The sequence below is a fragment of the Chiloscyllium punctatum genome, chromosome 5 (genome assembly GCF_047496795.1).
Source record: "Chiloscyllium punctatum isolate Juve2018m chromosome 5, sChiPun1.3, whole genome shotgun sequence".
Classification (NCBI taxonomy): domain Eukaryota; kingdom Metazoa; phylum Chordata; class Chondrichthyes; order Orectolobiformes; family Hemiscylliidae; genus Chiloscyllium; species Chiloscyllium punctatum.
Window position 1 is genome coordinate 66962349 of NC_092743.1, and position 16207 is coordinate 66978555.

Consider the following 16207-nt stretch of genomic DNA (forward strand, 5'->3'; position numbering starts at 1 on the left):
ATTCTATGTTCAGTTCCACAAGGATCCAATTAGGACCTATTACATATTTAGTCAACAGAAACAATATCCATATTAATAATACTATGTCTATGGGAGATGATATTGTAGTGATAACGCCACTGGTCTAGTATTGCAGGAATCCATGCCTTCAGGTTCAGATCACACCGTAACAACTGATGGAATTTCTTTTCAGTTGCAATCTGGAATTAAAAGCAGGTCTCGATGATGGTGACTATAACAAATATCACTAGTTTTTATTAAACCTATCTAGTTTATTAATATGCTTTGGGGAAGGAAATCTACTGAATTTATTGGCATGTGACTCTAGATCCACACCAATTTGTTCATCCAATTTACAATTAGGGATACGGTGCAAATTCTGACATTTCCCATGAAAATGTTTTGTTTTAAATCATTACTTTAAATATGTGCATGAGTTGACTCTCATCGAGCATTGAAATCAAGATGACATATCTCACATGCAAGCGGCAATTACCTTGCTGATTGGATGGTAAACAGAGAATGATAAGACTGATGCCCCAAAAGCAATGTTCTTGATCTTCACATCAAGATAAAGATAGACCATAAACCCCTCTTGGTTTCTAAGGAGTAACCATTCAGATTGAGGATGATGAGGTTACATGCAAAAACATAGTATATTCCCTGAAAATACCACACCAAAAGCTTCATCTAATAACTGCATATTAAGGTCTGACAATGGATATGTAGATTTTGTTGAAAAGGTGGAAATCTTTAGATCAGTATAAAGCATAATTTTACCAGCAATAATTCAGCAATTGAATGAAAACAGAGTTGGATAGATGTTTGATGAAACATGCATTCCGGCCAGAGAGTACTATGTTAAAGGATGGCCATCTTTTATGAGATGCAATCCCATTCTCAGACAATATGGTGGATAAAGAGAATACTTCAGTGTAGTGGATAATTTTTTCATCTATGATAGAGAGTGTACATTCTGTCCTGAGACAAAACAACCTAGAATGATTGCACCAAGTGTACTGGGGTATCATAAAATGATGAGCCAAAACAAGATATTCTATTTGGTGATCAGAAATTTAAAATCATTAGAAGAAATTTTATAAAATTGTATTACTAATACTATTCATCATCAGGAGACAAGCAAATCATTGATGTAATCTTGCAATCTAAGTAACCTGCATTAACATGACAAGTCCAATGATGTTATATTTTACAATTTTCTGAAGTGCTTGGGAACATTTTTTTCTAATGGTGCAAAGTGTATTTGCATTGCTTCCAAACTTTCCCATCTCTTCGATTTGTTGCCAAGCAAGGAAGAAACCAGGAAGTGATATTGAGCTCAATACTCACCTTATCTAGTCATTACAAACCAGTGATGGGAATTGAAGCCATGCTACCAGCATCATAGCAAACCTACAACCCAGCAAACTGAGCTAAACCAATCTGCAGTGGGAATGTATAAGAAAGTAATTCACATTATCAGAATATGGGGTCTAGCTGGTTGGAAGATTGGCCTGGAATGAATGGGGCAGGTGGAATAAGATAAAGCGCAAGAGATTTAAGACGAAGGAAAAATATTTTGAGCAGATGGTGATTTTGAAACTGAAGGAGATAACAGAGCTAAGGAGAGGAAAGATGGATTTGGATTTCAAATTTAAGACATTGTGGGAAGAGATCTAGCACATATCTACCAAGATCAATGTTGTCAATTGAGAGAACTTTACAAAGCAGACTTTTGATTGAGCAGGTATTTTACAGAGCATGGATGGTCTAATGTCAGCAGGAATGCATTAAGATATTTTGGAAACAGCCATTTGTAAGGATTTCAACAGAAGTTGGGATGAGGCAAAAGTAGCAAATCTTGGTGACTGAGAAAATATAGCATTGAAAGTTCACCTCATGGTTAAATTGGATGACTGATGACAACAACAAATAATTTGTCTTGAAGGTAAGGTACTGAGTTACCAACAGAGGAACTTGACTTCATTAAAGATCCAGTGGACTCTGCTAGTGGATGAACTGTCTCCCTCTCCCTCTGGAAAGTCAATTTATGTCTGGATAAGGCTTTGTCATCTCTATACTTACTGTGGATGATTACATTCAATCCTACCGGCACCTTATCCTTACACATCTCATGTCACCCGATATCATTAGGTGCACAGTGTCATAACTTGCTTTTATAATATGCCTGGAAATGTCTTGAGATGCTTCACAGTAGTGAAGGTGCTATATTCCTGATGAAGGGCTTCTGCCTGAAACAGCCTGCTCCTTGGATGCTGCCTGACCTGCTGTGCTTTTCCAGTACCACACTTTCGACGCTGTATGTTGAGGGTTCACGAAGAAATATTGGGAATGGAACTGTGTTTTGCAAGCATGTGTGTGGAAACGGTCTCTTGGTTGTGGATATTGTCATCGATGGATTGCATGCCAATGTGGAGGAAGCCAGCGATTGATCTTTTATGGTTCCAGATGCAATCGTGCAGGATGGTAAAATGAGGCAATGCTGGAAATGTTGTGGCTTTGATAGATTAGGCAGGAATGGAACCAAGCTAGAGCGATCCCTTTGAGCTGGACAAATAGACGCTGTAGGAGGAAGTAGTGAAGGAGGTTCCACTGGTAAATGCAGCAAGATGAAGATGAATGCAGAACGGCCAGTTCTGCAGTCATTTATGAAGTGTACGGTTAACTTTGAAATTTTCCCTCCCACATATCCATTTATTATATAATTGTATATTTATGAAAATAAAGTTAACTTTTAACTGGAGTTTATGTATTCAAGGCAGTTCTTCAGTAGCAAGTAGAACGGAAGCCGAGGCTATTCTGTTTTCTTTCGTGTGTGTTGGCGATGTCTTTACAGACCCGGTAAACTGATGCTGGATTGACTGGAACATACTCAAGGTGCACTTGTGAGAACCATGTTCACGGAAAGTCAATCTAATTGTCTTTCAGTGACACGTAACCATCGTAACGAATTAAACACATTTATGTGAAATTTCCCAGCTTTAAATTCACCAAGTAACTGAACTTAAATTTAAAACATTTAAACTCTGCAATATTAAAAAAAAACACGCACACTTATGGTCATCCTCTGAGTAGAAATATTTCTGGCGCAATAGATTCTAAGTTGCCTTTAGCTACATAACAAAGATTTCAATAAAGATCTCTTTCAATAAAGACATCACTGTTCAGCTACATGTAAAAACAAGTTAGCTGGTGCCAGTCACATTGAAGTATCTTGTTATGCTGTTTCCTGCAATTGAGAAGTAGCTGGGAATTGATTCAAGTGTTGCTTCTACAATGATTTAACAGACCCTGGTGAAATTAATACTAGCTTGCTATGTACAGGTGACTGTCAAATTCGAAATCGAAATAGATTAGAAACCAATCGAAAAGGCCGCGATGTGAACCTTCAAAGCCCGGCTCTAACGACATGCTACTGTTCGAACTGACTTGAGCAAATCAACAGGATTATGTAAAGCCTTTTCCATTATCAGACTCTGTGAGTCTCATCTAATCGGTCCAAAATTTACCCTTGAGTTTTTTTAAAAAATCATTCTTTCCCAGAAAAACCAAGTCCCATTGTTTGAACTTCTGATGTCGATCTAAAGCAAACAAGCGTCGCTATTTCACAGGTTAAAAGATCGGAATTTAATAATTAGATTGCCAATTTAGTAACAAGTTTTTTTTTGGGGGGGGGCGATTGAGGTGGGAATCTTTACCGTGAATCATATTAAAAATTGTAAGCTACTGTGTTTAGATATTTAAATTCGCGGTAACTTCCCTCAGAAACAACGAACTCTGATGCGTTAGCAGCCGAGACGGATTGAAATGAAACATTCTCAGTCAAGTGAATGGCAGGTTATTAATTCAGTATCAGACAGAACATCTATCTTGACCACAGCTTAAATATCAACTCTGAAGTAATCAGATGTTTGCATAGATATTTTTTTAAAAAGCCTTAATGTGATCAGGTGCGAAATTAACAGACGATTTAATGTTATCATCGAATGGCTCATGATCACATTAAACAATTAAACTCTCTGCTGCATTCACAGACTGTTCTGTAACTTTTTCTTCTGAAGTTGAGGTACACCAATTCTCGCTAAATAATGTACAATCCCTTACTCCATATTTGCCAACTCGAACTTTTCCGGTTCACAAACCATCTATGAGTGTTTACTTCACAAAGTTATACTTGTCAAATCCACATATAAACAGTGAATACTTTTCTGCAACGTTAATCCCTCAAATGTTAGTTTATAGTCAGTGGCAGTCTAAAAGAATCCACTTTATTGTGTACTAGGTAGGAATAATCCAAAGCAAATTGACTGTGGTCCTGGACTGTAATTGGAAAATAGTTCCAGTTAACCTGCCCAGTTATCTTTTTCAACTAAGCTGTACATCATAGTACATCATACAGCTTATCCAAAGTGAGTAGGCTGAATTACTTGGATTCTCCCAGGAGTCTTAGGAACATTTACAGTGTTAGTGAACCAGTTAAAGTTGTGATTAATGGCAATTACTGCGCTACAGTTGCACATAATGCAACAAGGTATATGACGTCATCAGTTGCAAACAAGGAAATTGTGCAAATATTGGTAAGAGAGAAACTACAACAAAATGGGCAAGAAAGGAATTCACAGATGATGGTCAGGCTAATTCTTGCCTATAATAGGAGGCAGATCTTTCAATCGGTAATGTGGTACACGTCTCATTTTGATAGGGAGTATTTAACGATGTTTACGTGTTAAATGCTTCTCAAGGAGTACAATTCAAACGACTCTTCAGTTTGCCAGACACCTCAACAGGAAAATAATTGTTTCCTGTGCCATGTCCTGTGCATTGGTCGGTTGATCCAAATGCTTACAGCTTTGATGTGAAACAGATGGTAATTAACGCCAGGATTTCACAGAAACAAGATCCATCCTGTATGGACATTTGTGTATTCATGTCTGTCTGACGCTTAACATCCCATTCGTTGACATTTGTACACGGATGATGCAGTGTAATATATTTTAAAAGTTTTATTATAAAAAAAAGTCAAACACGTTTATAAAAAAGTGGATTGGAAAATACATAGTCAAACATATCAAAGTGCAGGTCGTTACAAATATGCTTTTAACTTGCACATATTTAAGTGTCTTGGTGCACTTGCTGCATTTAGTTCACTTTCATACCTAATGCATCCAAATACAAAAATAGAGAATTTACATTATATAAGATGATGATGTGCAGCTGCATTGACAGAAGGCACAAAGTGGATTTTACACTGCGTTTGCATTCCATGATGCCGTACATAGTTTGAACATTTGTAATCAAAGTCTTTGTTTTTCAAAATATTTACCAAATGGTATTTTTTTTAAAAAAAGTTGCTTCAACAATTCGAAAATAATAAAATCTTGATTGAACAGAGCTGTTGATGCTGGGTTGTGAATGTGAAAACACAATTATAATTTTCGCCTTAGTATCATTCCACGTTTCTCAGTGTGCAACACAACATCCTGATTCTTCGTGTTTGTGGAGTAGAGACATTCTGGAGAAGGTTTTGGCACAATTCTTGCATTGATATTTTTTCACATCTGAATGAGTTTGTAGATGAGCCCTCAAGTTCGATCGATCAGCAAATGCTCTGCTGCAGTGAGGACAAGAGAATGGTTTTTCACCTGAAAACAGAAGGATAGCAATTTTGTTTACATTAGTCTAATAAACATCATATAATGAAAGTGAAAACATTCAATTCCGTTAATCAAATTTGTTATTTTAAATTATTCAGTTAATGCATTTTAGTGTTAGGTAAAATGATTGAGTCTGTAGAATTAGCATATGTATATTTTAATCGTACTATCATAATGAAAATGTTATGACGGAGATAAAAACGCAACCAACTATCTGAATATTAATGAAAGAACAGAGACCAAAGCGGTAAACATGAAAGTGGTGATGGTGCCAAGTGGTAACAGGTGCATTCAGACCCGTGTCCTGTCAACATCGCTATGAATTCTGATATTTTTCCCTCAATCACTTCATACAGATGGCAGTGGCCGTACAACCTGCAGACGAGTCTCAGGCTCAGCAGCCACAACATTTCTTCTGCTATTTAAACAACGGGTTCTGTTGTGTCTTGAGCGTGGTTTAATAGAAGTGTGTGTGTACAAATCTGCTAACGTTTACCCAACTGTCTCGCGAAATGCAGTCTCAAAATAAGTTCTCACAAGCTTTAAATAAGTTCAATTCTCTTCATTTGCCGTCGACTTACGTTCTTATTCTTAAGAGGGGAAAGCAACAAATACGATAAGACGAATTTATTGTATTTTAAAAGGGAACTTTCGATTTGACCTGGTAAAGTGCCAGAAATTTCTACTAATGGTATAATGTGTTGGAAGGTGCTTAATCTTTTATGATCTTTAAACACAAGTAAACTAAGTAGTTCGCCTCATCGGGCAAAAAGAATTCGGTTAAAACTTGGGCGTACTTACCAGTGTGTGTTCGGATATGCCCCTGCAACAGCCATGGTCTGGAAAATGCTTTACCGCAGATTTTACATACACACGGCAGCGTGTGGGTCCGGATGTGCATCTTCAATGCTCCCAAGCTGACATACTCCTTCTCACAGTATTTGCAGCTGAAGGATTTGCGAGTTTGAGCGTCGCAGTGTAGCTGCTTGTGTTTGGCCAGTCCTGAGAAAGTGGAATACGCCTTGCTGCACAAGTTACACTGAAACTTCTCGGCGTCCACGCCGTGTTCATCCGATACTTTGGGGTGAATCCTCTCCTCTTCGTCGCTGATCGAACTTTCCGAGCTATTGGGATCCCTGTGCAACCGATCTGAGTTGGACTGCTGAGGGCTGAGGTGCCCCCCTGGACATAAGCTCCCGTTACTGAGGGGCGAAGAGTGAGCGGATGAGTATTCCGAGGCAGGTGCAGGGTCACTGGGGACAGGAGAAGGGATGAGCCCAGAGCAAACACTCCACACACTAACTGGATTGTAAGCCCCAGAACTGAGGATCTCCGGCTGAGGAATGACTGGCATTGGGTAACTCTCATACAGGAACGGAGAAATGATGACTGCAAGCAAAATAAAACACGCAAATAAGACACCCCAAATCATCCAGAGTATAAAACAGCTCAAAAGTTAAATCGTGTTTCGTAAGATACGTCTTCAATTGACCATCTCACCTCTTTGCTGCCACCCAGGGTTTCGAACTATATTCGGGTTCATAACGCATTTTACAGTAGAACTTACAGCTTCATTCAATGACAAAAAGCCACTCAGCCAAGAGCAGAAAGTTGCAACAAACTCCAGAACTCACAAATTTCCATGTCTCTTTTATAATTACACAGTAGGAAGATCATAGAATTTACCTGTTTGCGTGTCCAGTTCGCCATAATTTGGTTTTTTGCTGGTGCTAAAATGTTTCTTGACTAGAAAAGATCGCGGCATCTTGGAGTGTAGATGGAGGAAAGGATGAGGGATGTTGGGGCGAGGGGTGTGTGGGGCGTTGACAGTTTTCTCTACAATAACCCTGAAGTGAAGGAGGATTTTAAAGCAAAGGTCTCTCCCGCCTCCTGCGCCCAGCCCTCCTCAGCTGAGAATATATCCGATGTAAAGTGAGGGGTGCTGCCTAAACTCCTCTTGCAGGAGGCAGTGCAGACTGCGAACGCATTCCTACAGTTTCTGCTGTAAATAGTCAGGTGCAGAGGGGAGCAGGGCGCACGCGCATGGATTTGCATCTGTCGCCCAGATTGACCAATGGCGGGCCTTGAGGTGGGGCGTCGGTCAGGGATTGGTGGAGCCGCCGGAGTTCGCGCAAAGCGACAGGTGCTGGAGACGGCGCAGGCGCGGCTGGTCCTGCTGGGACTTGTCACCCTCCCTCCGGGTGGAGCATTCCTTGTCTCGGGTCAAAGGAGTGCAGACCCCCTGCGTGAGCTTTTGCACCTACTACGCTTCCAAATGAGACTCCGGTTTATTATTACTGCAAACCTTTCTCTGAAGGCCAGACTCATTCTGACTAGGTACCAAGGGAAAATGACGTTTTGTTTTAGTCTTTGCAGACCGTTTCCCTTGACAAGGGACGTGTAAGTTAATGTGACCAACGCACCAAAGGAAAATCGTCCCAAAGTACTAACATGCCTCTGTAAAGCTAATCATGTGTAAATTGGATAGTGTGACTCATCATTAGCTGTTTGTATTAACTGTCACTGATTACAAATTCGACACAAGGGAATAAAACCAAAATCTAAAGGGACAGCTGTGAGTGTATCTCTGGTATTAAGGTGGTTAAGAATGATGCTCTCCACTGCCTTTATTGTTAGTAATATTATGCTGTAGTTCAAGAATATGCAAGGTTAAAATTTCCTCAAAATGCTCGGACTCAACTACAAAAAGGAAACCAGTTTTCGCACAGTCAGGGGTACAACACAGCTTCATGCGAGTGTCAAGCAAAGTCTTATTTAAAGAGCAACTTTTGTAAATAGCTTTTCTTCTGGGTGCTCCGGTTTCCCACACTCCAAAGATGTACAGGTTAGGTGAATTGGCTTTGCTAAATTGCCCAGAGTGTTCACGGATGTGTAAGTTAGGTGCATTAGTCAGGGGTAAATGTACAGTAATACTGTAGGGGAATAGGTTTGAGTGGGATACTCTTAGGGGGATCGGTGAGGACTTGTTGGGCCGAAGGGCCTGTTTCCACACTGTAGGTATTCCATGATTATCTCCACGTTTTATCTTCATATCTCGATGCTTTATCTCCACGTAGTAATCGTAGGAGAATGTAATGTACGAAAAAGTTCTGAGGAAGGATCACCGGACCCGAAACATTAACTCTGATTTCTGTTCACAGATGCTGCCAGACCTGCTGAGCTTTTCCAGCAACTTCTGTTTTTGCTTGTGTACGAGGATATTTACTGGAATTAGACTGAATAGTATTTTAACTGATCTCTGCAAGCATAAAAAAAAGTAGAGTATGTCATGGACAGAATTAAATGATGATTTATTTAACCTTTCGTGATTTAAAGATTCGTGAAAACTTTATGCATTCGGATCGCTCCAAACAAAATCCAAATTTGGAACGAGAAAGCCGAACGAAATCCACAGGACTTCTTACCTGGAAATGTTACACAAAATTAAACAAGCGTAATATCGTATTTCATACGCTTATGAATAAAAGGAAATCTGACAATGAGTGCAGCTCTTGAGGCAAAGGAGTCCCCGTCTTTTTTGTCAATGCAAATTAATTACAAGAAGGTAAGAATTACTCCATTCACTCTCATGCGTCGGACATCCAGATGTTTTAAAGGAAAACATTCGTCCGCAAACTGACTTTTAGAAGAAGCGACTACGTGCACTTGTCGAATCACAAAACTTCAGGCTGTTGTCGGGCAGAATACAAGCGGAATAGTTCAAACGGGGAGGGAGGGAAGGGATCAAACCATGCAGATTCCGTAAACTGCTGCAAAAGTTAATCACATCAGCAAGTGGTTCAACATTTTCTGGTGTACTGCTGCCTCCTCTGCTGGTCAAAATGCCTAACTGCAAGACAAGTGAATCCGTTGAGGGACACCCGACATTTCAATTATCAAAAGTCTCCATCTAGCGGCTACAATACTAAGCAACCATGGAAGCTTGACAGAGGATAAGGCAATGAGAAATTTTGACAATATAAGAGGAAAATCGATATTTGTCAGTCGTTTTAATGCAATTGATACACCCACTGACATAAGCATTAATATTGGTGTATAATAGCTCCCACTAGTATTATTGATATACAAAAGTAAATATCACTGGGCTGAACAGACTTGACACTCGTAAATGTTCTGTTAAAACCTCATCCTTTAAATCGACTAAAGCACTCATTTTAAAGCTTGGTGCAGTAAATCAGATATTAACATCAGTCTTGTACACAAGTAGGCTTATCAAAAGATGCATTTTTAACAACTGTTTTGCACTAAATGCTGGCAAGTGGTTCTTTCTCCAAAAACTTAGTATGTTGTGTAAACCAATCAATCTACAGAAAGCATTGACAAACTATAGGTTAGGCCAGTTGTTGGAGTTCTGAATTATCCAAAGGTCATAAATTCAAATCTCAGCATGGCAAGTTGTGAAACTGATTTAAATGAATCTGGTCATTTGTGGGATAACTGTAAAAACTCAGTGGGATCACTAGTGCCCTTCAGGGATGGCCATCATATGATTTTAATTTCACACCTTATGGATGGTCTAAGGACAGAAAAAAAAATTCTTCCTCAACATGAATTTTAAAAGATATGCAATTGGACCAAATCTCTAACAAAGGGATTAGAGCAGCTTCCATATGTGGAGTGTGGAAAGAGAAGTATGATGACAATAAAAGGTTATAATTTCAAAGCACCTAATTAGCTCTTGCACGAGTCCAAGTGTATGCTGCCTGAGTATATTATTAGGATGCAGTTTTACTGCCACTTCTCTATCACTGTATAACAGTTTTCAGTGTTATGGATCAGGCCAGACCTCTTCAAAACATTTCAAGAAAGTAGCCCACACTCTAACTTTGCTAGTTGTTTTAAGCAGGTGTAAAGTGGATATTACAGAAGAGAATCAACTGGTCAAACCACTTAATTTTAAACAAAGCAGAATTTATTTACAAGATTACTGAATGAAATGCAAACAAAACAGAACAGAATACTGAATAACTTAACCTATTCAAAAACCCAACCGATCATCCCAACTTAATGATGCTGTTCCAAATATTGCAATAGTCCCCCTAAACAACCCTTGACACAAAAGGTAAAATCAAATACAGGGTCTTACAGGAGAGAAGTTAGAAAGAGAGCAAGATCAGCCTGGACCTGCCATTTTGGGTCCAGCAGCTTTTTCAACTCTGCTGTGTTAAAACAAAAACGAAACCAGAATCAAGTTGAGTTAGGAGAACTGATCACTCCCCTTTCATTTTTGACAGTTGACTGAGGCAGTATCTGTTAGCTATAATCAAATTTGCCCTAAAATTCTTCAACTTAGACTTTTCAGAGGCTGTGTCCTTTATGACCTCTCTGAAATAAAAAGCCAAGGACACCATAACCTTGTTAAAGGAGCAGCATTGTTACACCAGTTCCCAATGATTCATACTGGTGGTACACTCTAGATGCAAGTCTGAGTCCGATTTGAGAACACAGCTGTGTGGTGGAGAGAGAGAGAGGGGAGAGAGAGAGAGAGAGAGAGACCACTGCCATATGAAGCTCAGAGTGCACAGGAGCTCTTGGGAACTTTCTAAACAAAAGATGAATTATTTTAAAAATTCATCTTTTAAATGTCGTGAAAGCCTCCATTTGCAATCTCAAAACAAATATAATAAAACATCTGAGTGTGTAAGCCAGGGTTCTCTGAGTCTGAAGCATGGTTTGTAAGGTGAAGTAGCTTTCAGTACAAGATTATGAACATGTTGAAATGACATTGTGTGCGTGCGTGAGTGATACCCGTGCACGTGATTTTTAAAATATATATATATATATATATATACAAAACACATGCATATGAGATATAACAAACAGACTGTGAAAGTGCTACTGTTAGATCAGTAGTTTGCTCTTCTATTAATCATTTTCAATATTTACCTGTTTATTTTTACATTAATTTATCAGCTGACAAATGCAAGTGTACTTCTTCTGAATTAATTCAAGTTTCACAAGATAAATTGATTCAACTACGAGTGCAGATTCATAATTCCTTGAAAGTAGAATTGCAGGTAGATAGGATAGTGAAGAAGGTATTTGGTATGCTTTCCTTTATTGGTCAGAGTATTGAGTATAGGAGTTGGGAGGTCATGTTGCGGCCATACAGGAGATTGGTTAGGCCACGTTTGGAGCATTGCGTGCAATTCTGGTCTCCTTCATATCGGAAAGATGCTGTGAAACTTGAAAGGATTTAGAAAAGATTTACAAGGATGGAGGCTAGTACAATTCCAACATTTAAGAGGCATTTGGATGGATAAATGAATAGGAAGGGTTTGGAGAGATATGGGCCGGGTGCTGGCAGGTGGGACTAGATTGGGTTGGAATATCTGGTCAGCATGGATGGGTTGGACCGAAGGGTCTGTTTCCACGCTGTACATCTCTATGACTCTATGACTCTAAGTGGGACTAGATTAGGTTGGGATATCTGGTCGGCATGGACGAGTTGGAATGAAGGGTTTGTTTCCGTGCTGTACATCTCTATGAGTCTAAATCAGCAATGTACAAAAATCTGCATTAATTGAAACTTTATCACTATTACTTCTGAATCTGCTGCAAAGAAAACATAATGAATTCAGAATGCTCATATCACTATTGCTTAGACCATTTGGAAACTCAGATCTCAACCTATTTTAATAAAAAAGTGAAGATGGCCTTTTCATAACGAGTAAGTGGTCCACTACAGTAAAGAACTTGATAACTTTGACGGTTGTCCACAACATATAAACAGTTAAAGTATTTTGAGTGTGTGGGAGGGGAGATTTAGGCAATATATGTAATACTCATGCTACATTTTGACTTGTATAACATATATATTTTTTAAAAATCACTTTTCAATACATTATTGTCAAAACAATAGTCTTGTACTTTACTGTTTTTCAAAGGAGTCATAAATTGGAGATGTGCTTGTGCAATCAATACATGTTTGACTATCATCTTCATATGATGTTGAAGAAATTAATAGTTAAAAGTGACTCAAACTAGGAAAGTTGATAGTTGCCATGATTTTTGTTACTGATTACACTTTGTTACTGTTGAGTTTGCAAAGCATTCCTTCCTGACATCTGGGGGCTTTTGCCAAAATTGGGAAAGTTGTCTCATAGAGTAGACAAGCAACAATATAGTTATATTCAAGGAATCATTCCTTGAAAACAATGTTCCAGACAGCACCAATCATCATCTTTGTGAATGCCCTATCCCACTATCCCACAGACTCAGCCAAGGTGGTGCCCCAGTGAGTTACAGTTAGGAGGCAGTTACCAAGGGAATCCTCAACATTGACTATGAATCCCAGGAAATATCGTGGCATCAGGTGCAGAGAAAGGCAGGAAGACTCCTATAGATGACTCCCAACTAAAGAATTTGTAATCCAAGTTGAACACGCAATTGGAAAATGCCCAGATGTGTCTTGTGAAGAAAAAGTAGGAAAGACCCAACTACAACAATTACCACCCTACTCTTGATCAACAGAAAAATGACAAAAGGAATCATTAAAAGTGATGTTGAGCAGCAATTGTTTAACAATGATCCATTCACTGGCACTCAATTTGGGTCCCATCAGGACCACTCAGCTCCTGATTTGTTCCAGACTTGGTTCAACATCAGCACAAAAAGTGTGAAGATAGTGACTGTCCTCAACAAAAAGATATTATTTTGATTGGGTGTGGTATCACTGAATCCTAGCCAAACTAAGGTCAATGTGAATCAGAGAAAACCCTCTGCTGGTTGGAGTTATGTCTGGAACAATGGAAGATAATTCCGGTCATTGGAGGTCAATCATTCTAGCACTGCTGCCTCACAGCGCCAGGGACCTGGGTTCAATTCCCGCCTCAGGCGACTGACTGTGTGGAGTTTGCACATTCTCCCTGTGTCTGCGTGGGTTTCCTCCGGGTGCTCCGGTTTCCTCCCACAGTCCAAAGATGTGCAGGTCAGGTGAATTGGCCATGCTAAATTGCCCGTAGTGTTAGGTAAGGGGTAGATGTAGGGGTATGGGTGGGTTGCGCTTCGGCGGGGCGGTGTGGACTTGTTGGGCCGAAGGGCCTGTTTCCACACTGTAAGTAATCTAATCTAATCTAAAAACATCTCTGCAGGAGTTCCTTAGGGTAGTGTACAAGGTTCAATCATCTTCAGCTACTTCATCAATGACTTAGCCTCTATCATAAGGTCAAGATTGGAGATATTTGCTGAAGATTGCACAATGTTCGGCACTATTTGTGACTCATCAGATGCTGAAGCAGTCCTTTTCCAAATTTAGGAAGACCTGGACAACATCCAAGCTTGGGTTGATAAGTGCTAAGTAACATTTTTGCAAACAAGTGCCAGACAATGACCATCAACAAAAGAAAGAACCTAATCATCACTCTTAATGTTCTTTCTTTAATTCATTCATAGGATTTGGTGATCACTGGTTGGGCTAGCATTTATTGTTCATCCTTAGTTGCCCCTGAGAAGCTGTATTTCATACCTTGAGGTATTGGAGTACAGTTGGTATAGGTGCAGTTGCAAGGCAGCCAGGGAGGGAGTTCCAGGATTTTAATCCAATGACACTGAAGAAACAACAATATATTTCCAAGTCAGGATGATGAGTGGTGTGGAGAGGAATGTGCAGGAAGTGGTGTTCCTGAGCATCCACTGATCTGTCCTTTTAGATGGTCAATGGTTGGCAGGTAAAATGTTAATGACATTATCTTTGATGAAGTCCCCCATTATCAATGTCCTGGGGGTTACCACGGACCTGAAAATGAACTGGATGGGCCATATAAAAACTGGGACTCCAATCGCAGGTCAAAGATTAGAAAATCTGTGGCAAGGTAATCATCTCCTAACTCTTCAAAGCCTCCCCCCGTTTACAAAGCATATGTTAGGAGGTGTGCGATGTAATATTCCCCGTGTGCCTGGTTGAGTGCAGATCCAAGTGTTCAAAACTTACTGAGGTTCCTTCAACAGTATCTTTCACACCCATGACCTCTACCACCTAAATAGGCAAGAGAAGTAGATACATGGGAACATCACAGCCTGCAAGTTCCTTCCAAACCACTCGCCATCTTGACTTGGAAATGCATCGTTGTGCTTTCAGTTTTGCTAGATCAAAACTTGGACCTCCCTTCCTAACAGCACCATGAGTGACCCTGCACTCTAAGGACTGCAGTGGTTAAAGAAGGCAGCTCAACATCACCTTCTTCAGGGGAATTAGGGGTGCAAAATAAATGCTGGCCCAGCCTGCGACATCCACAAAGGAATGAAAAAATGATGAAGTGAGACAGGGTGAATTTGAGCAATGTTGGGGAAGTCGAAATTGGAGATCACCAAGAACACATAAATCTCAAGGTCAAATATGACACCAAGTCAGCAAACAAAAAAACATCTACAAGTATATTCCACGCATCAATAAACATTCAACAAGGGCATAACATTTTTTAAAAAACATTTTTTTACTTTTAAATACATTTCACACATTTTAGAGGTTAGAGGAAGACATAGTGGAAACGTTTCAGAAACCATCAATACTTCCTTACTAATTTCTGCACTTTAGCCTTATACACTGATTTAACTCATAAGGAAGATCTTATTCTCACATCGACCATAATCCACTCAGATAGCAGCAATATGAGAGAAATCATAACTACCTGAAAGATTCTTATAATGACTCCTGTAAGTGTACATAGAAATTTATTTTGCAGTTTGTGCAGAATGCCTTACTGTTGTCTCTGCATTTCAATGTTGTAGGTAGGATTTGCCTTTTACTTATGAAAGCATAAATGATGGTGGGGATAGCAATGCACTGTGGAAAGAACAGACGGGCACATGTTTACAGTAGAACACAGATGATTTTCTATAAATTAAAATACAAAGTTCTGGAAACAAAACTCAGCATGTCTGGCAGGATCTGTGGAGAAAGAAATAGAGCTAACCCTTTCCTTCCAAACATATACTTTATTCAAAAAAAATGTAAAACTACACTAAACATTGCCACTTGAAAATTACAGAAAGTGCAATAAAATCCAATTTCTCTCCATACAACATATTCTGATATAATTTTATGTTTTTAATATTTATAATATTCCATAGCCTGAAGGCAAATAATTTCAATTTGAAAATTACTGGAAGTGCAGCGGAATCAAACTTTTCTCTTCACAGCATGTACCTTACAGGTACCCCAATTTCAATACTTTTGCTGTTTGCAATGTACATTCTTTGATCAGGCATAAAACCCAAGGTGTGCGCACAGTTTCCATCCCCATGATGTACAATAGCTGAACGGCCTAATACAGCGGTTTTTCCCCAAAACACCTCTGGGGTAATTGCCCAAAACTTTAATGTTTTCTTGACTTGTAGTCCGAGATCTTGGAATGTACCTGTCTATAACATTTAAGCAAGGATAACTCTTTGCACTGGAAGACCAGCACATTTCTGACAGACTTAAAACTGTCTCTCACCAATTTGATGGCCCTCTAGTTGTAGGTGGTTTTCAGTTTGGTCTCCATCCCCGGGAATGGCCCTTGGAGCAC

At 39.4% G+C, this 16207-nt stretch overlaps 1 protein-coding gene across 1 annotated transcript; it reads right to left on the reverse strand.

Moving 5' to 3' along the window:
• Positions 1–5028: 5028 nt before the first annotated feature.
• Positions 5029–7660, reverse strand: snai2 (snail family zinc finger 2). Its single transcript, XM_072570501.1, has 3 exons — positions 7362–7660; positions 6477–7064; positions 5029–5663 (listed from the first exon to the last, which is right to left on the reverse strand). Exons 1-3 carry the CDS (start codon positions 7438–7440, stop codon positions 5482–5484), a joined length of 849 nt encoding a protein of 282 aa, XP_072426602.1. The 5' UTR covers positions 7441–7660; the 3' UTR covers positions 5029–5481.
• Positions 7661–16207: the final 8547 nt, after the last annotated feature.

Coding starts and splice junctions, on each gene's coding strand:
- snai2 (XM_072570501.1), bottom strand. CDS start 7,440: ATGCCGCGATCTTTTCTAGTCAAGAAACATTTTAGCACCAGCAAAAAA. Junction 7,065..7,361: donor CGAACTGGACACGCAAACAG/GTAAATTCTATG, acceptor TTTTGCTTGCAG/TCATCATTTCTCCGTTCCTG. Junction 5,664..6,476: donor GCATATCCGAACACACACTG/GTAAGTACGCCC, acceptor TTCTGTTTTCAG/GTGAAAAACCATTCTCTTGT.